The sequence below is a fragment of the Martes martes genome (genome assembly GCF_963455335.1).
Source record: "Martes martes genome assembly, chromosome: 8".
NCBI classification, from domain to species: domain Eukaryota; kingdom Metazoa; phylum Chordata; class Mammalia; order Carnivora; family Mustelidae; genus Martes; species Martes martes.
The window spans coordinates 121631555-121658705 of NC_137895.1; the positions used below are offsets into that span (position 1 = coordinate 121631555).

General features: G+C 37.8%; 1 protein-coding gene across 1 annotated transcript; it reads left to right on the forward strand.

Moving 5' to 3' along the window:
* The first annotated feature begins 1448 nt into the window (after nt 1-1448).
* Nucleotides 1449-25572, forward strand: ARL5B (ARF like GTPase 5B). Its single transcript, XM_080810105.1, has 6 exons — nt 1449-1585; nt 16312-16372; nt 17952-18099; nt 21941-22024; nt 23496-23647; nt 24692-25572. Exons 1-6 carry the CDS (start codon nt 1537-1539, stop codon nt 24738-24740), a joined length of 543 nt encoding a protein of 180 aa, XP_080666231.1. The 5' UTR covers nt 1449-1536; the 3' UTR covers nt 24741-25572.
* The last annotated feature ends 1579 nt before the right edge of the window (nt 25573-27151 follow it).

The window sequence follows — 27151 nt, forward strand, 5'->3', positions numbered from 1 at the left end:
GTTGGAGCACATTATCCCATATATGTCCTAAAGGTCTTTGAATCATCACCCTGGGAGGACTTCGTAAGTCATACACTTCTCTTTGTACAGGTAATAAAATAGTCTAGCATGTTAAAAGGCCGCTCTTGCCTGGGTTAAAATCTACCACCTGACCAAAGTCCATAGCTTTTCAATTAAGTTCTCTCCTTAACTGTGAATTAGGCTTCATCCCAGGCTGTGAAGCTTTTTAAATTTGTTGGAACCTACGGTGCTCCAAACTTAACCTTATCAAAAAACATGGAACCTAACCTGGAAAAGAAAGCAGAATTGTGTAATAGCGTTGTACCATGACAGATGGTAGCCACACCTGCGGTGAGCATGGCATAAGATAGGGATGTTGACTCACTATGTTGTACATCTGAAACCAATGTAACATTGTGTCAACTATCCTCAAATAAAATTAAAAGTTAAATTATAAAGCGGAATGAAAACAGGTAGAGGATTAGCTGTTTGATTTAAAAGGTTAGCTGAGTAATAAATAAATTACAGCCGCAGCCAGTTCCTTCCAAGGAATATTAGATACATATTTTTTAAATTCCCTAATCCGACCTTTTCCCTTGAAATTTCAGTTTCTTTGCTCTAGGTGTAGCACGTTTCCCCCTCTATTTTGTTAAACGGAAGAGATTACTGGGATCCCATTTCAGTTAAACGAAGTTATTTTATTTCGTGTTATTTGGGCTCCATGAAAATTCGAATGCATGGCAAAACTTGGGGGCTTTAAGTTAATCACATAACTGAACTCCGTGGCTACCGGCATTCCATGGATCGTTCCTCATTAATTCTATTTCGAATCACCGCGGAACCCCAAGCCTGCCTGCCTGCCCAGGGGTGACAGTTGAAAGAGAAACACCCCTTACTTTCCTGCGGTAACAGGGCAGCAAACGGCGGCTATTCGGTGGGAGGAACTGCAGTTGCCCCTAGGTTTTGAGGGGACAGGAGCGCACCTGCCCAAAAACACAGACTCAAGAACCGGAACGTAGCAATCGCTTGCAAACAGTGACCGGTACAAGCGCTCATGGAGGGAAACTCCCCAACTCCCACGCCCCGAAACCTCCCACTCAGCGGAGCAGTATGGAACCCGCCCACCGGAAGTGAAGCCGGAGGAAACGCCACGTCGAAAGCGTGGGTTAACGTAAGCGTGCCGACGTCAGGCCCCGTCCTTCCGGCGATGGGTGGTCGGGACTCGGGAGGGGAGGCGGAGCGGAGGCGGGGCTTGGGGGTGGTTGAAGCTCTGGTGGGTAGGTGGGTTCAGACCGAGGGGACTACGGGTCGGCGTTTGGCTCAGTGGGCTCGAAACAAAGGACTATCCGGTAGGGACTCAGCGCGGTGCCTTCTGACCGGTAGCTGAGCGGCCCATCGAGGTTTCTCGGCCAACCAGTACCCTCACCGCGCGGTCTCAGTAGGCTTCTCCTCGGTTCCCTACAGCCAGCGCCGTGGTGGGGGGCCCCGCACAGCGGCACCTGCTGCTGAGGGACCCCGCGGCCCGCCCAGGTGCTCATGATGGGGCTGATCTTCGCTAAACTGTGGAGCCTCTTCTGTAACCAAGGTGAGAAGGATGGAGCTGCGCAACGGCTCGACTCCAAGGAGGAGAGTCCGGTCGCCTTAGGGGACAGCCAGAGGCTGGGCTGTCGGTGGACGCAAACGTTCTGAGACGCAGAGAAGTGATTTTCTCGAGGGGGCGGGTAGAAACTCGGTAATTTAGGCTGGGAGAAGGTGCAGGAGAGACTGGATGTGTGGGAGAAATGAGGAGTGAAAAGAGGAGGCATTCGGGAGCCCAGAGTCCGAACTAAGAATTTTTGGATTTTAGCGAAGCAGAGCGGAAAGCACCTAGTGATACCTGGAAGCATGTCGAGGATCTTTTCTATCTCTAGTTAAGCATCCTGTGGCTTTCCCCCAAGATAAGTGTCCGCCCAGAAACCTATCAACTTTTTTTTAAATTATTAATAGTAGTGCTGCTTTTTTTCCTACACTGTTCTTTAAGCCATTGCGCCTTCGCGTTCTGATTTCGCCTGCTTCCTCAGACTCGGGAATGAGTTGTTCTGTGAGATGCACGGGTTTCCGGAAATCTGCATCCTAAACCTTGTATTCCTTTCCTAGGTTTTATAATGAGAACTAAATGCTTTGGGTTCTGTATAGGAGATTGCGTGTCCGTAATTAGTCTAGAACAGGTTATGAGACATTTAGAAGTTGGAAGTCCAAAGGGCCAAGAAGTTGTAAAACCTGTTCTGAGTCAGAGAATGAGATGTCATGTCTTCTGAAGAGAGAAAATACACAGACAAAAAAGGGTCTGGCAATAAAGTTTTAGACGTTCTTTGAACAGAATGCTTTCTTAGTAATTGGATCTACTTTTAAAATTCAGTTTCGTTTTTCATTTAACACCCTACATAATAAAAACCAGTGTTTTGTAATGACACCAATTGTTACTGCCAATGTGGTTTTTTGTTTTTTGCGGGATCTGAGAAGTGAAGAAAATGAAAAGGCTTTAGTTCATTTGTTCCGTGGGTCAGAACACGAAAATCGTCTTTTCCAAACTTATAAATACAGATATATGTATATACATATACAAATACGCGTATCTATGCAATTATATGTATATATGCAGTTACCACATGTATCACGCTTAATGTGATTTAAGAGTTTAACTTCTTAAATATATCTATATATTTAATACATGCTTTTTCATTTTATATTTTCTAGTCCTCATTACATGAATTCACTAGTATATGTAAAGCAGTATTTTAACACATGTTGAAAAGTATAAAGATCAACACAGTTATCATCTGCTTATCTTTTCCCATAGTTTAAGAAACAAAACATTACCAAAGTCTGTTTCCCCTTGTGTTACCCATCCAATTCCTCTTTCTCTCGTTTTATTATTGCTTTATTTTCTTGTTCTTCTTTTTCTTCTAATTATTATTATTATTATTATTATTATTGAGCCTTCCTTAAATCAGACTAGAAGGGAACAGAGGATGTAGGAGATGAAGAAAACATTCATGGGCTGCTTAAAGCCCCATAATTGTTTAGGCCTCCTAAATCCCCATTTCTATTTAGAATTTTTCTTTAACTTTAACTCTCCTGTTGAAAATTTAGACCCAGTGGCTTTGCTCTTTTATCCTCATTCATTCATGCAGCTAACATTTAATCAAAGGCCATCACCAGTCTTCAGTTAGGCTTGGAGATACAAAGATGAAAAACAAACAGAAAAGATAACATAGTTACTCACAAAGTTCTCATAGATCAGCAAATGAGACCTATGGGGAAATATGCAGTGTGGTAACTTTTTTAACAGGTATATACAAAAGTGTGTTGATGATCACCAAGAAGCAAGTGATTAGTTTTTCTCACGTGGTTCTTGGAAGACTTTACCGAAAAAGGTATACTTACACTTGTACTCTGCTGTAAGTGGGAGTCTTCTGGGCATGCTAAGCAGACTGAGTAGAAGGGGCATATTATTCTAGGTTGAAGGACTCCTAATATGCAAATGGGAGAGGAATCAAATACTTGGGTACATTGGAGGAAGCTGAGAATAGTTTAGTTTGGCTGTATCTTAGTTGGCCTGTGGGGGAGTTAGAGATGTTGAGGTTGGAGAGGTAGCTAGCGCCTGGAACCGGATCACAGAGCGCCTTGTGTGTCACCCGACTAAGACATTGAACTGTACAGAGCCGTTGAAAAGATTGCTCATTGTATGTTATTTTTCAAGCTGGGGAGTAATGTCACCAGACTGATACTTCAATCCTGTATTTTTTCCTTTCTATATCAACAAAATTAACTGACATTCTCAGCATTTTCCATTTCCACACTGTAATGAAACTAATCCAGAGATACTCAAATCACTCAGTCTTGGTTGCATATTAGAATAATAAGTCCATGGCCCTATCTCGGACCAATTAGAAATGAATGGGGCAGGCTGGCCTGGGCGTCACTGCCTAGATGATTCAGATTTGCAGTCAGAGTTGAGAACTCCATATCGCTTTACTCCTTTTCCTTATCTGTTTTTCACTATTTGCCTCCCATCTTTTTTTCCTGTAACATTTTACAGCACAAAGCATCTTCTTATAAATTTGATACCTTTCTGGGAATAAGGATGCTAAAGTGTGGTTGTCTAAGTGAAACTATGACAAAGTACACAACCTCAGCAATTTTGTATTACTTTATTATAAGCTAGAAGACATTACTTGGATGCAGTTATCAATGAAGGAAATAATTTCCAATCTGATTATCTTTTTTTTTAAGATTTTATTTATTTATTTGACACACACAGAGAGAAATCACAAGTAGGCAGAGAGGCAGGCAGAGAGAGAGAGCGGGAAGCAGGCTCTCTGCTGAGCAGAGAGCCTGACACGGGACTCGATCCCAGGACTCTGAGATCATGACCTGAGCCGAAGGTAGAGGCTCAACCCAGTGAGCCACCCAGGCGCCCCCAATCTGATTATCTTTACAAATTTATGAATATATCTATTACAGGACATACTTCCATATTTTTTAATTGTATGCATATGTGGAAATTTTAAACATTATTATTTGTCTTTTATTGAGATATAATTGACATACAACATATGTTTCAGGTGTACTAATCATTTGTCTTAGGGTAGAAGATAAATTAGTACTTTTATGCCCTTTTCCCTTATTATCCCAAAATATAGTGTTTTGCTTAACACAGTCTTTTCATTATTGTGATCGTAAAATTTAGTTACTCCTGTGCCAGAGTGTGCTAGATTATGTTCCCCTTTTTCCTACAACTTTTTCCCCCTAGAGTAAATAATTACAACATCTCATTGCCTTTGTTTTCTTTGTGTGTTTGACTAAGTCATTTCATTCTGTCCCAAAACTCTGTACAAAGTTTCCCCACATCACACTTAATCAGATGTTTTATCCCTTCTCCTGACCCCCTCAGTACTTGCTTCTGTTCCAAACTGAGCTTGCTTCCCTCTGCTTGCCCCACAGCTGTGCCAGACTTGTCTGTGCAGTCATGCCAGGAATTTCCTTTGCTTTTCTGTTTTATGAGAACATACGTCTTTCTTGCTTCACTACTTTTTGTTTGTTTTTTGGGGTATTTTTTTTAAGATTTTATTTATTTATTTGACAGACAGATCACAAGCAGGCAGAGAGGCAGGCAGAGAGAGAGGAAGGGAAGTAGACTCCCCGCTGAGCAGAGAGCCCGATGCAGGGCTCAATCCCAGGACCCTGAGATCATGACCTGAACTGAAGACAGAGGCTTTAACCCACTGAGCCACCCAGGCGCCCTGTTTGTTTTTTTGAAGCACATCCTACCAAAATTTCCTGCAAAGATGTCCAAAGTAGTAAATTTTTTTTTTATTCCAAATGTCTGAAAAATGTATTGGTCTCACTTTGCTTTTGATTTGTAATTGGGCTGAATATAAAATTCTGAGTTGGAAAACATTTCTTTCAGCAGGCATTTGAAGGTATTGTCATGGTCCTCTAGCTTCCAGTATTGTTAAGAAGACTAGTATCATTCTTATTCTGAGTTTTTCGCTTTTTAGTAGATTTTAGAATTTTTCATTTATTCCTGGGGTTTTTAAATATGCGAGGTGTGTGCCTTGTAGTGTGTCTTTTTTTGGTTCATTGTGCTAGGCCTTCTGGACCTTTTCAACAGAAAGTTGGACGTTTTTTGGTTCTAAGAATTTTTTTAATTAAATTTCTCTTAAGGTGTTTTCCTCTACTTTTCTGGAAATCTTATCCGTTGTATTGTGCTGCTTGATTATCTAGTATTCTTTTCCATTTTACTGTCTTTTTTTCTCAGTACTTTCTGGGGTATTTCCTTTGTCTTTTAATCTTCCTATTGAATATTTTGATTCCACTATCATATTTATACGACAGTTTATTAATTTGCATCATGATGAATTGTAATATGTGAATACTCTCAAGTATGTGAACACTCTTTGTAAACATGTTTTCATTTCTCTTAGATGAGTATCTAGAAGTGTAATTTTTAGGTCATAGACTGAATATATGATTAGTTTAATAAGAAACTATTAGATTGTTTTCCAAAGTGTTACACCATTCTCATACTCTCACCAGCAGTGTTGGAGACATCCACTTTTTTTTTTTTTTTGAGTTTTGTTTTTTTTTTTACCTTTACCTTACAGAGAGCGCAGGCGTGCACACACACAATTGGGGAGGGGGGTGGAGGATGGACAGAGGGAGAGAAGCAGACTCCCCTCTGAGTGTGGAACCCAACACTGGCCTCAGTTCCATGACCAATGAGATCATGACCTGAGCCAAAACAAGAGCCAGCTGCTTAACCAACTGAGCCACCCAGGCACGCCTTAGACTTACGCCTTAACATCCTTACCTACAGATGTCGCCAGTCTTTTTAATTTTAGTTTATTCAGTTAGATGAGTAGCAGTATCTCATTTTGGTTTTAATTTGCATTTTTCTGATGACTTTTGAATGATAAGCACTTTCACATGCTGACTGGTCATTTGTATTTCTTTTGCAGAATGTTCAAATCCTTTTCCTGTTAAATTATTCTTTTATCTATAAACTTATATATATAATTATTTATATCTTCTGGAATTGAGTCCTTTGTCAGATACGTGTTTTGTGAATATTTTCCCCCAGTCTGTGCTTCCTTACTCATTTTCTTAATGTGGGTTTTGCTGAGTGGAAATTTTAAATTTTGGTGAAGTTCTGATTTTCAACGTTTTTTTTTAACAGCTATTGCTTTTTGTGTCCTATTCCTTTCACCTACAAGCTTTGGCTTTTATGCTTAGGTCTGTGAGCCATCTCAGATGATTTTGCAGTTAGGATGTGAGTCAGGGGTTGGGATTCATTATTTATTTGTTTATTTTTAAATGGACATCTACTTGTTCTAGCATAATTTCCTGAAGACTTTCCTTTCCCAGGGGATTGCCCTAGAGCCTTTGTTGAAATACTGAGTCTCATCCCTGGATCTTTCTCTTGCATTGTTCTATATGTCCATCCCAATACTACACTATCTTGATTATTGTACTACTTCCTGGTAAATTTTGAAGTCTAATAGTGTCTATTAGACTATTAGACTAACAGTCCAACATGTCTGTTAATCGTTTCAAAGATTTTAGTTTTCTCTGTTTTCTGCTTTTTATTTTACTAATTCCCTGCTGTTTATTTCTTTCCATCTAGTTACTTTGGGCTTACTTTACATCCCCCTCTCCTGTCTTCTCAAGGGTGGGCTGTTCTCAAGGGTTTGATGCATGTCATTGTTTTTGTCTCTTATTCCTTTCATATGGAACATTTTAAAGCTATAAGTGTCCCTCCTAAGAATTGTGTTAGCTTCATTCTGCAAATTTTAATTTGTTGTATGTCATTCATTCAGTTTGAAATATTTTAATTTTGTGATTTTTTTTGACCTATGGGTTATTTATAAGTTTAGTTTTCTATTTATTTTTCTAGATAGCTTACTATTCATTCCTAATTTAATTCCATTGTGGTCAGGAATATACTCTAAGATTTTCATCTTTTGGTCAGATTTTTTTTAAGGTTTTTATTTATTTATTTGACACAGAGAGACACAGCGAGAGAGGGAGCACAAGCAGGGGGAGTGGGAGAGGGAGAAGCAGTCTTCCCACTGAGCAGGGAGCCTGATGCAGGGCTCAGTCCCAGGACCCTGGGATCATGACCTGAATGGAAGGCAGACTGAGCCACCCAGGCTCCCTGGTCATATTTATTGAGGCTTTTTTATAGTCCATCCAAATGGTCCATTTGGTGCGTGTACCTTTTGTGCCTGACGAAAATGTGTTATCTGCAGTTATGTGCAATATGCTAAACTCTGTAGGTTAAGGTTATGCCACTCTGTTAGTGTTGTTCAGATATTCCGTATCTTAATGTGTATCTCTGCTAGGGAGCATACAGTGTGATCTTGTGTTTGTTTGTTTAATAGATTTTTTTAATTTATTTATTTGACAGAGAGATCACAAATAGGCAGAGAGGCAGGCGGGGTGGGGGAGGAAGCAGACTCCCTGCTGAGCAGAGAGCCTGGGGGGGGGGGGTGTCTATCACATGACCCTGAGATCATGACCTGGCCCAAGGCAGAGGCTTAACCCACTGAACCACCCAGGCACCCCTGATTTTGTGTTTCTTAATCTAGTATGAAATTCTCCTTTAACTGTAATGTTTAGTCAGATTTATTGATGTGGTCCAATTTATGATACAGTCCGATATCAAGGTATGTTATTTTATTTCCTTTTTGCCCCATCTGCATTTGTTTTGTTTAGTTGTTTTCTATTCCTCCTTTTCCACTTTGCTTTGGGTTGTTTTTTGTTTTCTTAAAACTGCATTTTATTTTATTTACTGATTACTTTAATGATCCTTTTTGCATTATTTTTATGGTCCTTAGGGATTGCAGCATACGTTGTTACCTTTCCTCAGTCTACTTAAGAGTTAGTAATGTAACACTTCTAAAGTGAAAGAACCTTGAAACTGTGTAGTATACCCTCCCCTCCCTTAGTCCTTTACAACCATGCAGGTTATATGCCATAAGAATTGTATCTAGAGGGACACCTGGGTGGCTCCCGTGGTTGAGTGTCTGCCTTCAGCTCAGGTCCTGGGATTGAGCCCCGCATTGGCCTCCTTGCCCAGCGGGGAGCCTGCTTCTCCCTCTGCCTGCAGCTCCCCCTGCTTGTGCCCTCTCTTTCTCTCTCTCTCTCTCTGACAAATAAATAAGGTATTAAAAAAATTGTATCTATATTAGTTATAAACTGTACAATACAGTGTTATATTTTTGCTATAAAGAATCACATGTGCCTGAATATTTTAAGGGTATAATTTTCTCTTATATTTACTTACATTACTCTTTTTAATGTTTTGAGTTTCAATCTAGTATAATTTCCTGTCAAGCCAAAGAATTTCAGCGTTTTTGTAGTGTAGCCCTGTTGGTGATGAATTCTCTTAGTTTTCTTTTATCTGGAAGTGTCTTTATTTTGCCTTCATTCTTGAAGTGTATTTTTCTTGAATATAGAATCTTAGGTCAATTTTTTTTCCCTCTCTTTAGTGCTTTAAAGTTGTCATTCCATTGTCTTTAGATGTCTCAATTTTTTTCCTTGTGAAAAGTCAACCAACGTTCATATTTTACTTCCCCTTGTATAGCCTGACATTTTTCTCTTACTGCCTTCAAGATTTTCCCTTTATCTTTAGTTTTCAGCTGACTGACTGTGATAAAACTTAGCTTTGCTTTTTTTTGTATTTATCCTGTTCGGAGTTTGCTGAGTTTCTTATATTTGCAAGTTTTGTGTATTTTTGCACTCACCCAGTTCACTTGTATTTCTCAAATACAATTTTTCCTCAAATTGTCCAGTATAACCCGTTATATAGAGTCAATTTAGTGAGGACCACCATTGAAAGAAGGAATGAACATTCTAAAATTGAAACTATTACAGTGTATCTCAGTTAGTAAAGGTATCATTATGTGAAACTTTGGCTTCAGTTGTGTGTGTCCTGGGTCATAATGTAAAATATATTTATATTGTGTATATGTAACCTTGGTCATGGTATAACAAATTTGAAAACCATGCATTGTCTCTGCCTCTTAACATTTGTTTCCCATTGTAACCTTCCCCTGGGCAACATTAGAATTCTCTAGAGAACTGTGTTGAGTTAAATTAGTTTCAGTATTTCCTGTTGAAGCCTTTCTAATCATTCCTTTGTTCAATGAGTGTTGGGGGAGGGGGTGGTCTTTGGTCTTCACCTCACTCTGGATTGGGACCTTAGAGTATTCTACCTACTTAGACTCCTTAATCTTCTTCTTTTTTTAAATCTGTATTTTTTCCCTTCTCTACCAGAAAAGTGTTTTTGTTCTATCCAGTAAGCTATTCTTATTTGTTATTGTAAGATACTAAGACTTCATTTTGTCATAAAGATGGGGAGGCATCACACTGGGAGACCATTAGCCAAACTTCCCAGCATGTTATTTAACTTAAGACTCCATTTCCTCCTCAGTAAAGTGAAGAATACCACCACTTTCTCATGGCATGATTGTGAGCATTAACTTTCACAATGCACTTAAATTACTCAGATTGAAATTCTGTAATACTCTTTTCTACCCTTGACATTTATCTCCTTACCTGAGAGCTGGATTCTAAATCTGTTTTCCTTGAGAATATTACCATATGATATGTCCATATCTGTTGCTTTGTACTAATAATGCCGTACTGTAAGTGCTTATTTCCATACCTGCCTGTAAGATTTTTGAGGGTAGAGAGAGCTTGCCTTGTTCGACTTAATCACAAATGTTAAAGTCAGGCATAAAATGAACTCAATAAATATTGAATTGTTGAATCCTCATATTTACATAGCTGCTCTTAGCAAAATTTAGGTATCTAGGAATATGGGAACTGTGGTGGGAGTTAAGGGAGACTGAAGAATTTGGAAGAGCAGTTAATACATTAAAGCAAAAAAGGCAGGAAAACAAATGCAGGCTCTTATCAGTGTTTAGTAAAATAAATTACTTAACTTCATAGGACCTTAATTTCCTAATCTGTAACATAAGCAAGAAAACAACCAGGTCAGTAGTTAGGACCTTAATTTCCCAATCTGTAACATAACATGACAGATTGTGACATCATATCTTCCAGCTTTTTAATACCTACCCCTTGGAACAATTCAAACTCATTTTCTATATACACAAAATCCCAAATTTGGCAAAGGGCATTTTTGTTTGTTAAGTTATGAAGTTGTTTACATACTCTTGTGTTCATTTAAGGCTCTCCTCTTACAGCTAGAAGGTAACGATGCCTATTTGATGCTGTCTTTGGGCTTTATTATATTTTAAAATTAAAAGTTGATCATTTTATCACATCTTAACAATATCCAGTTTTAACATGATAAATGCTAACACAGTTTTCCACTTTATTGGCACTGTAAATATTTTGTGCTTTTCTAATATTTTTCTTCTCTTGTGTTTATCAATTTGAATTATTTGGTATTCTGTATAAAAACTACATTTTTTTTTTAATTTGGGAAAGGGAGAAAGGTTTTCTTTGATTTTTCTTCCGCTTATTTTTTAAGTTCCTTTTTCCATCTTTTTTCTTTTTATTTTTTTTTAAGATTTTATTTATTTATTTAACAGACAGAGATCACAGTTAGGCAGAGAGGCAGGCAGAGAGAGAGAGAGAGAGAGGGGAAGGGAAGCAGGCTCCCCGCTGAGCAGAGCACCAGACACGGGGCTTCATCCCAGGACCCTGTGATCATGACCTCAGCTGAAGGCAGAGGCTTTAACCCACTGAGCCACCCAGGTGCCCCTCTACCTTTTTTCTTTTTAGCCATCTTTTACCTGTGCTTGTTCTCATGCAAGTGCTCTTACTAATTTTCTTTTGAAGCCTCATTCTGTATAGGCTTTATGTCTTTATGCCCTTCTTACAAAATAGTATGATCCAACTTTTAAAAAAAATTTTTTTTTTAATTTTAAAGATTTTATTTATTTGTCAGAGTGAGAGAGAGCACAAGCAGGGGGAGCAGCAGGCCAAGGGGGAGGGAGAAGCAGGCTCCCCGCCAAACAGGGAGCCCAATGTGGGGCTTTATCGCAGGAGCCTGGGATCATGACCTGAGGTGAAGGCAGACACTTAATCGACTGAGCCACCCAGGTGCCCCACTTAATCGACTGAGCCACCCAGGTGCCCCAGAACCAACTTTGAAGGAGATCCAAGAGAACAAACACCATAGCCAAGAGTGCAGAGAAACTTTTGTGTAAACACTTGGTCAAAATTAAACAAAAGCTCTGCAGTTGGACCTTCATTTATTATAAATAAACATGCTTTGTGTTGACTCTGGAGATGCAGGGATTAGTAACACTGAAAGTTCTCGTCTCCCAGACCTCTGTTGTGGGAAGAGGTGGGGCTTGGTCTCCTGGAAGAGATTTCTGGGGAAGTATGATGGCAACGTGACAGTCTCGTGGTGTGCAGGCACATTTTACAAACATTCAGATTCAGAGTGCCTGTCTGGCTCAGTCGGTGGAGTGTTCGACTCTACATCTCAGAGTTATGAGTTCAAGCCCCAGGTTGGGTGTAGAGATTACTGAAAAATAAAATACTTAAATGAACAAACAAACCCATTTGGATTCAGTTTTCTGCTGCTTATGGTAGTGTCTTAACCCAAACTTTACTTGGCTATCAGCAAAAGTTTTAAGTTGTATATACTCTATCCCCAACATAAACATTTCTGGCCCCAAACATGGGCAGCTTCTACTCTGTCCCCAAACTGATTTTAATAACGCTACTGAAAAAAACAAGAAGGTAAACTTACATAATTACATTTGCAAAATTCATTCTAACCAAAGAATTTTGTATCCCTGTTCATAGTTTTCCCTATTTAAGGTTACATAAGAATGGACTGTGTCTCAGCCTATCAACTAAACATTTCATTTTCATGAAGAGTAATTGGAGGAGTTAGAAGAATCTACAGCTTATGTGTGCATGTTGAGGACTGGTTGAAGTTGTTAAAGTATACAGTTGTATAGTTTTCCCGTCATACCTTGAGACATTTTAGTGGGTCTGTAAGTAAAAGTTATGTTAAATGGCTAGTACTCATCTGATTGGCAGCAATTCAAAAATCTGACCTTAACCAAGACTGAATTGAACTATGATAATATATTTTGAATTTTTTTTAACCTGTTAGGTAAACAAATAATAAAAATTATTGCTGGGAGATAGAAATAGTACAAATTTACCAGCGTCTCCTTACATCTGCTTTCGTTAACCATGACAGGCGAAGGAAACTGTTTTATCCTGACTATAGGAAATCACTAACGTAGTTCAGTTGATATTTTTCCTTTTCAGTATATAAGATTTGTATGTGACCTGTTGATTATGCCCAACCAAAAAGACAGCGATACAGAACAAGCACCTTAAGTTATGTTTTTAACATTAACCAATATCGTACTGATTTATACTTTATTAATCTAGACACCACTGGTGATCGTTTAAAGCAACACATTAATTTCCTTTTCTGCTTATAACAAGAGAATGTGTCATTGTCCCTTGTTTTTCTCATTGTCCCTTGAATAGGTAAAAAAAAAAAAACTCTATTAACTAGCATTTGGGAACTAAAGTCTTTTGGTCATTGGCGTACTCCAGTCGCAGCTAAGGACAACGGAGGCATTTGAAGGAAGACGGAGGAATTACAGTTATGCCACAGAATACAAACAGCTCTTATTTTGTACTTGGCTTTTTAGTAAATGCCCTTTGAACTTGACTTCCCTCTTACAGTACAGATGATGTTTAAGAGATTTTTTTTTTAATTCAAGGAAAAGATTTAAAATAAATTCTGTTACTTGATGCTTTTCAAAAGCATTTAGCCTTTTTCTGTTGGTGTTTTGTTATACAGACTCAGGTTGATGATAATATCAGAAGATGGGCCTCGGTTTAACTGAAGGATGGATATTAATACCTTCATTGAAAGAGTTGAAATTGTGTGTTTTGTCTTTTTTTTTTTTTAAGATTTTATTTATTTTTTTGAGAGAGAGAGAGAAAGCATGAGAGGGGAGAGATCAGAGGGAGAAGCAGACTCACCGTCGACAGGGAGCCTGATGTGGGACTTGATCCCGGGCCTCCAAGATCATGACCTGAGCCGAAGGCAGTTGCTTAACCAACTGAGCCACTCAGATGCCCATATGTTTTGTCTTAATTGCTAGAATTCCCTATCACTGAGGGGAAAAAGGGAATCTGAAAAAGACCTTAAGTTAATCATGCAGTTGAAACTGTAACAAAACTCATACTCTGTCCCCCTTCAAAGCTTGTCACCTCTGACTTAGTTCACATTGGGTACCAGTCTTTCAAAATGATGCACTGTGTATGAGTTTTGCCTTCATATGCCTTAAATATTGTGATCATCATCATAATAGAAAATGTGAAGCAGGGAACAGGACTCTTTGAAAATGGCCCTGGGTGTTGGTTCACTTCAGTTGCCTCAGCAGTGGACCAGCCACTTGGTACTGCTTCTGGTCCCCTCTCCCGGCAGAGGTATCTGCCCCTCAGTTTAGCCTCCTTCCACACTAGTGGCTTCCTTCTTACTCCTGCAGGGACCCCATGGGTTCCAGATGCCAGGCAGGTGGTTTCCAGCTGTCACCAAAATTTAGAATACTTGTTCTTCCACTAACAAGAGGGTTCTCATTCTTGTACCAGAAGGGAGAAAGATAGGGCAACACTTAAAGATTGGCTGTGTTAGAAAGTAGGGGATATGAACCAAAAGAGCCAAAAAAGGAGAATGATTGTGAGTTATAATAAGCAAACAAGTTTTGTTCTGTTTTGTTTTTTGTAGAGCAGTTTCTGCCATAGTGGAAAAAAGCCCTTCCAGAAGGCCATGTCATTTGTGCTGCAGTATTATAGGCAGCACTGAGAGTGTTCAGGTCATTGGAAGGCACAAACGTGGTTTGTCACCTAAGAACTTGTCTGTGAATTATGGCCCCTCTTTTTGACTGGTACAGTCAAAGTAACACTTTAGGAATACCAGATGATATTCGATAAAATGTATAATCAAAATTTTGACATTCATCACAGGTTAACAAGAAGAGCAGGGTTGTGATAGGAAATTTGTCAGATCATTGGCTCAAAATAAATCGATTGTGTTGTGGTTCAGAGGTTCACTAGTAGTTTTTTAAGCATTCTGCCCTGGATACAGAAGAGGTATCTTCTGTAAAGGTTAACATCTGGAAAAGATGATTCTAGAGTGTTTTCTCACAACTGTGTCCAAAGGAGGTTTCAGAATATGTACCATTTAACAGAATAATTAGGTGGGCTTTAAAATCTCTGAAACAAGTGACTGTTCTGTGCATGGCACCAGAAGAAGATGGAAGTTTTTGTTGCCTGAAGAGCAGAGAGTTGTAACATCCAGGGCCACCTGGGTGGCTCAGTCAGTTAAACACGTGCCTTTGACTCAGGTCATGATCCCGGGGTGGGGGGGATCTGCTTCTCCCTCTGCTTCTTCCCCTCCCTACCATTGTGCTCTCGCTTGCACACACTCTCTTCTCTCTCTCTCTCTCAAAATAAATCTTAAAAAAAAAAACAAGTTGGGGGCGCTTGGGTGGCTCAGTGGGTTAAGCCTCTGCCTTTGGCTTGGGTCATGATCCCGGAGTCCTGGGATCAAGCCCCACATCGGGCTCTCTGCTCAGCAGGGAGCCTCCTTCCTCCTCTCTCTCTCTGATCTCTCTGTCAAATAAATAAATTTTTTAAAAACTCTTAAAAAAAAAACAAGTTGTGGGACGCCTAGGTGGCTCAGTTGGTTAAGTGTCTGCCTTTGGCTCAGGTTATGATCTCAGGGTTCTGGGATCGAGCTCCATGGGGCAGGCTCCCTGTGGAGAGCCTGCTTCTCTCTCTCCCTCTGCCTGCTGCTCCCCCTGCTTGTGCTCTCTCTGTCAAATAAATAAATAAAATCTTTAAAAAAAAGTTTGTAAAATCCAGATTAAACGATCATTGTGGACTAAGTAATTGCTTATTTATCTGTTGATTAATGGAAGGAATAAGAAACTGAGAGAGTATGTTGTGTGTCTTGTTAGTGCCAGGGAAACCTTTTTAATTTTATGTTTTAAATTGGATTTCTTCATGAAGGAAGAAAGAAATCTTGGTTATATATAGGTGGGAGAATTTCCAGGTGTAAAAACAACTTGATAAAAAACTAATTTGAGGGGCGCCTGGGTGGCTCAGTGGGTTGAAGCCTCTGCCTTCAGCTCAGGTCGTGATCCCAGGGTCCTGGGATCGAGCCCCACGTCGGGCTCTCTGCTCAGCAGGGAGCCTGCTTCCCTTCCTCTCTCTCTGCCTGCCGCTCTGCCTACTTGTGATCTGTCAAATAAATAAATAAAAAATCTTAAAAAAAAAAGATTTAAAAAAAGAAACTAATTTGATTAGCAGAGTTGACAAGCAGATGCGTAAAACAATTTTTTTAAGGTTTTATTTAGTTGAGGGGGAGGAGAGCGCAGAGGAGCAGAGGGAAAGGAACAAGCAGATTCCCCAATGAGTGCAGAGCCCAATGCTGAGTGGGATCACAGGATCCAGAATTTGTGTTTTTCCTCGCAAACAGTATTGTGAGCGGGTTCTCTTGTACTTCCCTCCTACCCATTGTCTCTTACAAGACAACCAGGTGGAGGACATCATACCAGACTGCCTCACTTAATGCAGGTGACCTTGACACCATGAAGTTCTCTTCACTCTGTATTTTAAGAATCCAGTAATAAGTATCCAGTGAATGATTCTCATTAGAAAGCTAACTAATAATCATTTTGAAAGCATGTAATTGTAGTATGCAGTAGTGTTAAATGTTTATGGTTTGTTTTCTTTTTGTAGAACACAAAGTAATTATAGTGGGACTGGATAATGCAGGGAAAACCACCATTCTCTACCAATTGTAAGTATAGTTATTTACTTAAACAGTTTTCATTATTTTAGTTATTAGAACTAGTTTTATGTAATTAATAAGGTACCATTGCAATAAAACAGAAAAGCTCCAGCATAAGGTTTTGTATTTTACCAAACATAAAATGTGTTTAAAAAGTGAAGAACAGTGCTGTGTGTTTGCTAGAGCCTTCACAAACACTTGTCTTATTCTGGCCTTGAAAGAATGAATATTAAACTAAAATGAATAAAGTACATATAATAGTGCTGGAGTGAAGTGATAAAGTGCGTTTCACTTAATTCTTCCTGCACTGCGGTTCATTGAATAGAAGGAAGCTTATTGCTACTCTCCTGATTGATAGCTCTGAATTGTTGCATGTAGCCAGACTTGTCAAATCCAAAGAAATGAAGATCACCCCGGAAAGTACTGCTTTTCTAGCTTGCAGCAGGGAAAGGCTTGAGACTTCCAGAGAAATACATTAATACTTGCGAGAAGTTTTAACATCCCATCAATCTGCTTGTCAGAGTACCTCCCGTTATCGTTCCAGTGTTCATGGGACAATCTACATTAAGCAGTGGAAATGGATCTGTGTCCCAAGCATTTTAACAAGTAGTTATTAGATAACAGTGCACCGTTGTAGCGTTCTTCTCTCTTTCCACCTCACGCTAAGTGTGTCAGCTGACAACCCTCCAGAAATACTTCACTTACGCAATGCCTGATGTAGTTTTCAGCAACTTTGCTAAAAAGCTCCTAACTTGTGGCTTGTTGTTTTAGAGGTGAATAACTATTTGTTTTACTTTAAAATATTCATTGGCCATTATGTATTTTAATAAGATTTAACCTTTAACATCAGATATAAACATCTCAGAAACCTATCAATTGTTGAAATAATTTTCCACATAACTTCAAAAATATACGTAAAACCCAAGAGACAGTGCAGTTATAGGCTTCTTCCAGCACAGTACTGACTTACAGGCAAGTATGTATTTGTTGAACAAACTAATTCACTTAGCCAAGGATTACAATAATATATGTGGGCATGAGCATTGGTGTTCTAAACGTATTTATAGTTATTCTAATTAAAATTTTCATTTGTCTATAGCCTTATCTTTTTAAAGCTGTAGTTTAGGTGGACAGGCCTGGGTCTCAATTTTCTCACCTAAACAATCTTCACAATTATACATAGCATAGCCTACTGGTCAGTGGTTGCTACTTTGCAAATATTGATGTCGCAGTCACCAGGAAACTTGCTCTTTCAGGAAGAGGCACTGGGCACTGCTCTGATAACAGGGCATGGTGGTATTGGGAATCTTGGCCACAGAAATACAAATTCACACCATGATGTTCCTTTCTCTCCTTTCTCAAGGCTTTAATTTATTCCAGTAAAAGAAAAAAAAAATGTCTTCTTTAGGAGTTGTTCTTTGTCTAGATATTTGTTTGCACAAATGTGCTCGAGATTCTAGTTTTGATGTTAATGATTACTGTCATCGGTGCAAATGAGGAAGGGTGATTGATTCTCAAAATAGAGAGATAAAACTTCCTTCGGATTCTCAAGATTTACCAAATATTTTTTTATGCTGTCTTTCAACAGCTTAATGAATGAAGTGGTTCATACATCTCCAACCATAGGAAGCAACGTTGAAGAAATAGTTGTGAAGAACACTCATTTTCTCATGTGGGATATTGGTGGTCAGGAGTCACTGCGCTCATCCTGGAACACATATTACTCAAACACAGAGGTATCTAAGTTGCCTTCCGAATATTAATACAAAGAACCAAAGAGTCAGCACAGAAAAGAGATAGGCTGTACATGAAGGCATATTGACAGTTGCTTCTTAATAAGATCGTGTTCTGTAAGGAATGTGAGGTTTTCAATTAGAAGAGAAAAGGCCAATAGAAAGAGTAACTCTCACTGTTCGCGTCTGTGAGTTCCTCTTCACAGCAATACTGTAACATCGCTACTGTTGAAGAAAGCAAGGATGGGGATCAATCAGATAATCTGTCTCAAGATCTCACAGCTTGATAAGGCTCTGGTTAGGGGAGGAATAAAATATTTCAAGCATAATTTAATACAGGATTTCCAAAATTCAAATCTTTGATGAGATTATATTTTAGTTTTAACAAATGAATTTATAGTCCCTCCCTTCCCCAAATTCTCTGTCAGTTATTTCATTATTTACTACTTCAGACACAATCTGGGAAACAGTCTGGACTAGCTTCTATTTCTGTTTTTATTTCTTGTTGGAGGCAGATTTTTTTTTTTTAAACCAGTGCAATGCTATTGAGAGATTTATCTTTGAGTACACTAATGTACAGTTGCATCCATAATTTCTCTTTACAAACAGGTACATCTAACCAATTTTTTTTTTCTAAAATGAAGCCTATTAAAAATTAAGTTGGTGTTTTGAAGGGGATGTGCTGAGGAGGTGGGAAATGTAAGGAAGTTTTCTTGAATGATTCTTTTTTAAGATAAATCCTTGAGATGATACTGCAATCACATGAGTATCTGTGTGGATATATTCCAGTGCAGTTTGTGACTGTCAAAAACAAATGGCATTTCATAGATTTTTAGCAGTGGTGGCAGCACTTAATTCTTTTTATTTGCAGGGCAAGATAGGATGGTTAGCAAATATGGTTATAGATTAGCTTAATATATACTTCCTTTTTTTTATTTTATTTTTTTCAGTGTTCTAAGATTCATTGTTTATGCACCACACCCAGTGCTCCATGCAATACGTGCCCTCCTTAATACCCACCACCAGGCTCACCTCTCCCCCCACTCCCTCCAAAACTCTCAGTTTGTTTCTCAGAGTCCACAGTCTCTCATGGTTCGTCTCCCCCTCCAACTTACCCCAATTCACTTTTCCTTTCCTTCTCCTAATGTCCTCTGTGTTATTCCTTAGGTTCCACAAGTAAGTGAAACCATATAATTGACTCCCTGCTTGACTTATTTCACTCAGCATAATCTCCCCCAGTCCCATCCATGTTGATACAAAAATTGGGTATTCATGCTTTCTAATGACTGCGTAATATTGCATTGTATATATAGACTATATCTTCTTTATCCATTCGTCCATTGAAGGGCATCTTGGCTCTTTTCACAGTTTGGCGACTGTGGCCATTGCTACTATGAACATTGGGGTAATATGGCCTGTCTTTTCACTACATCTGTATCTTTGGAGTAAATACCCTGTAGTGCAATTGCAGGGTTGTAGAGTAGCTCTATTTTTAATTTTTTGAGGAATCTCCACACTGTTTTCCAAAGTGGCTGCACCAACTTGCATTCCCACCAACAGTGTAAGAGGGTTCCCCTTTCTCCACATCCTCTCCAACACATGTTGTTTCCTGTACTGTTAATTTTGGCCATTCTAACTGGCGTAAGGTGGCATCTCAATGTGGTTTGGGTTTTTTTGTTTTTTGTTTTTTGTTTTTATAGATTTTATTTATTTATTTGACAGATCACAAGTAGGCAGAGAGGCAGGCAGAGAGAGAGAGAGAGATGAGGATACAGGCTCCCCGCTGAGCGGAGAGCCCGATGCGGGGCTCAATCCCAGGACCCTGGGATCACGACCTGAGCCGAAGGCAGAGGCTTTAACCCACTGAGCCACCCAGGTGCCCCTCAATGTGGTTTTGATTTGAATCTCCCTGATGGCTAGTGATGATGAACATTTTTTCATGTGTCTGCTAGCCATTTGTATGTCTTCTTTGGAGAAGTGTCTGTTCATGGAATGTTATTTTATGATAGAAATATGTATTAAAGGGCAAAAAATGAGCTTAATACATACTTCTATCATAAAATAACATTCTGAAATGAAAACACGTTAGAAAGTAAGAGATAAACAATCTCTCATTATGACTGCAGTTGCCCCTTGAACAAAGCGGGGGTTAGGGACACTGACCCACTTGCATAATCCAAAATCCGTATATGATTTGACTCCCCAAAAACTTGACTGATGGCCTGCTGTTGACCAGAAGCCTTACCGATAACATAGAGTGGATTAACACATATTTTGTATGTTGTACAGACTATATACTGTATTCTGACAATAAAGTAAGCTAGAGAAAGAATGTTATTAAGAAAATTGTAAGAGAAAAGGCACTTACAGCACTGGCTACACAGTTAAAAAAATCTCGTTGAAGGGGATCTGTTCAGTCAGCACCATCCTGTTCACCTGTGTTTAAGCAGCAGCGCTCAGTGTGTGTGACTGCAGGTGTGAGAAGGAGGGCTGCAGCTCTCATGAGTAGGTTAGAGTTGGTGGTCCAGAAAGAAATATGTTATTAATGACACCACTTGTATGGAATGTTTCTTTAATAAACTCTTTCTGTAAGAATTTCAAAATTGGTACACAAAGACCCTCTGGCCTTTCCCGCAGCACGCCACCGTAGCACCTAGCAGTTGCGATCTTAGATGCCAGGTGGGCATCCTGTCTGTGTGGTGTTTCCCTGATGGCTTTGTTCACCCTCGTCACCTTCTTAAATTCCTTACCTTGAGACCTCCAAAAGCCGAAGGTCTCCGTCCTAATGCAAGGAGTTCAGCTGTTGGCAGATTCCTGACAACTTCTGTCATTAGTGTCACTTCCCCGTATTCTGTCCCTGCTCATTTTGCCACAGTTTTTACATTTCTTCCTTCTAGTCTTTTCACTTTTATCCCCTGTGAAGCCCTTCACATAGTATATGCACTCTATGTGAGTGCATATATGCAACTATGTGAAGTGAAGCACTTCACATAGTATATCACTCTCGTCGTCTCTTTCTGAACAATCTGGTGTCACCCTCCCTCTCTCCATTTATTCTGCATCATTCCTCTGTTACAATCTTAGCTTTGCTTAATCTCACTTCTTAACTTTTTCTTCTGAGATATTCAATTAGGGGCCCTTGGCACTATATCTTATTTTTTTACCAAAGATCCTTTTATTTCTAATGTGTAAGACCCACCTTTCTTCACACGGACCGGTACCAGCCGCTTTCTCCAGTCCTCTGTGCTTGGCCCTCTTTAGTTTCAGCTCCATCCCCTCTAGCATATTAACCCCTAAATAGGTATGTTTCTATTTAGCACCTTTTTTCTGGGGCTCTTATTGTTGATCTTGTTGTGTTAAAACGTCTTGTTCATCGGTTGTTGTTTTTTTTCTAAATTTGCTTCTCTTTTTCAAACTTGTGTGCTCGTTTCTAGTGGGCGGGAGACTGTCTGAAACATAAATAATTACTGATTGCCAAATGAGCAGGCGTCGAGTATTTTCGAGTTTTAGTAAAAGTTATTTAAATTAGTGTGACTTTCTCTTTGAAATTTATTTTTTGTTACCTGCATTTACAAATAAATCTTCGTGTTACAGAGTATGATGTTTTAAGAGATCACCTTTTCAAAATAAACTTCGGACATAACTTTTATCTGTTGAAATTATGAGTTATTTTCTTATTAACATTTGAATTTTACAGTAGAATATAAACTCCTTATGATGAAAAAGCAGTAGACCATTTTATGGTAATGATGATGTCTTGTGAAGAAAGTACTCTCACTGAGAGTAGTTTTGCATAAAACTTCAAGGTTTCATTCAATTTTCTTTCTTTTTGGTTGTCTTCTAGTTCATCATTCTTGTTGTTGATAGCATTGACAGGGAACGACTAGCCATTACAAAAGAAGAACTATACAGAATGTTGGCTCATGAGGTAAATTTTGAAAGCAAACATAAACCATGGAGTAAGGTATCTGTATACTGGTTGTGCTTTTTTACAAAGATTATGGGCTTTGCAGTTGGTTATTTCATCATTAACAGAATTTTATATTTTGATGAAAGTCTTAACGTCAAAAAGTTTCATAACATTTTCAAACTTGGAAAAGCTCAACACATTCATTTGTAGACTGTTACTGTTACTGACAAGATTTCTCAAAGTTTAAACCACCTATTCATGCCTTAAAGAGCCTGGTAAATTAAAGCAAGAAAGACAAAAAAATAAGTGTTTTTTTTCCCCCAAGAGTTTATGACTGAAAAGTCTTTAGTACATAGTCTGAGATCACTTAATTCTATTTCAGATATACAAAAGACTTAGAAAATAAAACACATTTGCCCATCAGCCATTCAGTGTAAGATATGAAGTATCTTATGCGACCACCCAATCTCATTTTCTTCCTTTCTGTCCAAGGATTCTGAAAGAATTACATTAGCTTCAAAGTAGTGATTATCAATCCCATGTATATTTTCATACTTTCCCTACATTTTTATTTGTCAGTTGTACAAAATATTACTTTCATTGCTCATAAAATCTTATATAATGATCAAGATTTTTTTTCCCCCTGTATAACTCAGTTTTGGGTTTTTTTGCACATTTTGATTATCCATGTCCATACATAGAGTTTTTGTTCATTCTTTCTGATAACTCTGTAGAATCCTAGTGTATGATTAAACCACAGTTGATCTATCTTCTTCTCCTTTTTTTTTTTGATCTGCTCTTTATTAATGAACATTTAGGTTACTTCTAAATTTTGATAGTTTGAACAGTTCTACAGTGAACATTAATGAAATACAGTTAGTCTATACCAATATGAGTAAGTAAGATAAGTATTACCCAGCTCTTACCCTCAGTCCTCCTCTTTAAATTTGGAGAAATTCTGTAGTATTTGCTAACATATTACCATATTTGCCCATTAGAGTATTATTGCTCATAGAGTTTTAAATTAGTGTTTAAGATGCATGTTTATTTTAATTTTGGCCCAACAATATAAAATAACTTTTGATTATCTAGCTTATGTTAATAAGCCTGTCTTTGTTAGAATCAATCCTTAAATCACTGTTATTTGAGGAAATTTATTTTCATTTCAGTACAGCTTTTATTTATTTATTTATTTATTTTTTAGTTTTTATTTTTTAAATAAGCTTTAGGCCCACTGTGGGTCTTGAACTCACAACCCCAAGTTGATCTTGATCTTGATCAAGCTCTTGATGAGTTGTGTGGTCTACCAACTGAGCCAGCCAGGCGCCTATCAATAAAATTTTTAAATTTAAATATTACTGCCTAATTATTTTAAAGTAGAAGGATTTCATTATAACTGTCCAGTTAGGCTTATCTGATCCTCCTGATGCAATAGTTTAATTTAAATTGTGGTATTTCATATATTAGAAATATTTCATATTGATTGCAGGATTTACGGAAGGCTGCAGTCCTTATCTTTGCAAATAAACAGGATATGAAAGGGTGCATGACAGCAGCTGAAATCTCTAAATACCTCACCCTTAGTTCAATTAAGGATCATCCGTGGCACATTCAGTCCTGCTGTGCTTTAACAGGAGAAGGGTAAGTGCTAAACAGTATGAGGGGAGCTATGACTTCTTTCAAATTTCTGTCAACTTTTCTTCTTTGATCCTGTTCCCTTTTTTGTTCTTAAAGATTGTTTTTGTATTGTATTTCAATTATTTAAGGTAGAAATAATTTTAGTCTGTTACTGTTGTTAAGTTAAACTTTAGCGGAGTTATTGACACATTTTTGGTGACTTTTAATATAAACAAAGTGTTTTACCAGAAAAAGTCAATAACAAATGTTTGGATGAAGCTGTCACAATCCAGATTTTTAGTTGCTGTTTTGTTTCTTGCTTACAGCATTACAGTTAACCTGAATTAAAGAGGAAGCTTCAAAGAAATTTCAAATTTTCTGTAAAGGCTTAATAAAGCATGGGCTCTCAGCTTTCCACAAGAGTACATCTTCTTTCTAATCAGGAGTCCTTTCAGGGGACATACTTCGAGAGAGGAAACATTTGAGATAACTGCTTCTTACAGTTTATTCTTCTTTCCTGAGAACTTGAATTTGGATGGAGTAGGCCAAAGAGAACCCAGCGTGTTACACGTGACTTAGCCAGTTGATTTCCAGGAGCTTATTTATCCTCTGATCAACCTGACCTTCTTTGTTATGCTCCTGTTGGAAATAGCTTGTAATAAAGTGGCTCCATGTAGACTTTTTGACCTATCCTTCTAAGACTGGGCCATAAGCATTCCATTCTTTAGAATTTAGGTGCGTAGGGGAGAGTTCCTGTTGCCTTTTGGTGGCGGTTTCAGTTTTAATCTTAAAAGGGGGAGAGGAGTATTTGCAGTCTTGATTGTAGAACTGGGTTATCTTCAAGATGAGACTGAAACCATTTCCCAATTACTCAACTAATCTGATCCCATCATTTTGTCTAAGTGAATCTTCCACTTAAAAATTGCACTTATGGTGTTATCTACGTATTTCACTTGCCTATATAAATCATTACCACAGTATCAACATTTGGGTAAGACTTAAAAATAATAAGTATGCTTTCAATTTTAAGTATTTCCATTTTGAAAATACTTCTGTCTTTTGTTTCAGGTTATGCCAAGGTCTGGAGTGGATGACCTCCCGGATCGGTGTGAGATAACTTTGTGCTTGAAAAGAGACTGCTCTATTTATTCTTGACATGAACATTTTCCTAGTACCTTTGGCTGCTAAGGCAGCAGCATGTTTAATTTATAACAACACAAACCTCTATGAGCAACACTTGAATCAAGTGCAGCTGAACTGGAACATAAAAGACTTTTTCTTAACTTTTTTTTAATGCACTAATCTTCAGTTGGATGAACATAATGTGTAACTATGTTTTCAGCAACATAATTCTTCTGACTGCTGATTCTAACTATTCAATGACTGCCTTGTAAGAAATGTTTGTCATATGTTTAATGTTTTCTGAAGTATTGTAATAACTTTAATGACCAATTTCTTTCATTTCTTGACCACACCCTTTCCCTACCAGATAATTACTGGTTTGACACGGTCGTAGTGGAAATCATCAGGTTCTGCTTGCAAACTTAACCAGCACTAAATATTTGCTCCCTCTTCAAACCACTTACCTTTTGAACAGAACTCACTATAGAGAAAGAAATCTGCCTAGAAGATACATTTATATATAAGGAAGACTGACCATCAGGAGAACTGCCTTTAAGTTAATTTCTCCCACATTATTGCAAGCCGTGGAATAATTTTAACTTACTGTTAGCATGGAAATTAAGAAGGCTGTTTATCTAAAAGAATTAAATTCACTTTTCTGCCTCCAATATGAGATTAGTTTTGGCTAAAAACTAATCAAGGAAAAATATTTAAAAGCCCAACTTTGGTTGTAAATATTTTGATAAATCTGATATTTTAAAAATGTCATGCTATTCAACACATGCATTAACTACCGGAAATTATTAAAGCATACCAGCACTACTATCAAAACAAGATACTTGGAATATATTTTACTATCAATTTTCAGCAAAAAGTTCAACTATTCCATTTGCAAGGGAGAGCACATCTGCTTTGGGCAATAGCTAAAGCAGAGTATAAACATTTCATTTCTTAAAAATTTGAAATTGTGTGTGAATTTGCAGTGTTTCTACCACCAGCAGTATATTATACTTAGAAAACCATATGACCTTTCCTTAAATCTATCTGAGGTTATAGTGTAATAGGCTTAAAACAGTTGCCATCTTTATAGAACGTGATGTTCTAAAGTCTTTTGCTGGGTTACATGAAACTGCTGAATTTAATCCTAGCTTTTAAAGTATTACTAGGAGACTGAAAGTTAACACTAACACCTTCTAAATTAAAAAATAGGAAGAAAAAGTCATATTCTATGAGAAGTTTATTACATATCATTGAAAAGTTTCAAGGCAGTTATCTAATATGAATAGTAATATAAATAGTGCATACTTTAGAGGGAGGACAAATATTATAATTTTGATCCTTTATTTCAAATGTGTGATTTTGCTATAATGAAAGGGATAAAATGCATACTTAGAGAATAATAATTCATTTTTGCAGTATTTTTTTTTCATTTGGGTCAAAAATAGGATTCAGTGTTCATAAGAATATCAAAATACCTGTTCAAAAGTGGTATTTTAATTTTAATATTTTTATTGTAAATTGGTTTTACTTTTGCTCTGTTTTCAGGTATACTTGATTTATTATATTTAGTCTAATTTAGTTGAATGTGGTAACATTTTCTTTCTATTTAGTGGTAGCACACCCTAGAACTGAAAAATGGCCAGAGGAAAGCTTTCTGGACTTTGGGAACTAGTGGTCTATTAACCTTGTTTTGAACCTTTTTCTTAGTGATTCTATACCAGGTAGAGGGGAAATTTTGTTTTTAATAAAATCCATAATCTAGAACATGAGAGAAAAAGCAAACATAAATCAATATGGATGCTTTGTGTTATGTGCTTGGGGGCAGGGAGCAGGAAGAATTATGAAGACAACCATTTACCTAAAGCACACTTTGCCAGAATTTCTGTCTTGGTTGTAGAGTTCAGCCATGAATACTGAGGATAATTCTCTTAGCTCCATCCTGAGAAAACGTATTTATACCCCTGTATCCATCCTTATTATGAAATTTATCTTCTTATATCTAGTAAGATTGGCTGGCTCAGTTTTCTTCTATCAAATTATATGGTTATTTTTTTATATTACCACATCAGCATTATACTGAAAGTGTTTTTAATAGTTGATTGTATTTTGTCAAACAACTACTAGTATAGATTCAAATTTGCTATTTAATTTTTTAAAACACAATTTATTTTATTTTCTAAATTTTTTAAAAAAGCATTTTGTTAGTTTGGAATTAGAAACGGTTTATGTTAGCTGCGTTGAAAATGAAATCGATATCCCACTAGTTTTTGTGGCAGTGATTGGGAAAAGTTTAAATAGAAAATTCATGTAAGACTTTTTAAAGGTGTTTTTATAGGTTCTCATTAGAGATTTCCTGTTACATTGATAAGAAAACTGATTATCCTTTACTCCAAGAGAATGTTTTGT

Excerpts from the sequence above, each read along its gene's own strand:
- ARL5B (XM_080810105.1), top strand. The coding sequence starts at position 1,537 with ATGATGGGGCTGATCTTCGCTAAACTGTGGAGCCTCTTCTGTAACCAA. Across the intron at positions 1,586-16,311 it reads GAGCCTCTTCTGTAACCAAG|AACACAAAGTAATTATAGTG; the intron begins GTGAGAAGGATG and ends TTCTTTTTGTAG. Across the intron at positions 23,648-24,691 it reads TGTGCTTTAACAGGAGAAGG|GTTATGCCAAGGTCTGGAGT; the intron begins GTAAGTGCTAAA and ends CTTTTGTTTCAG.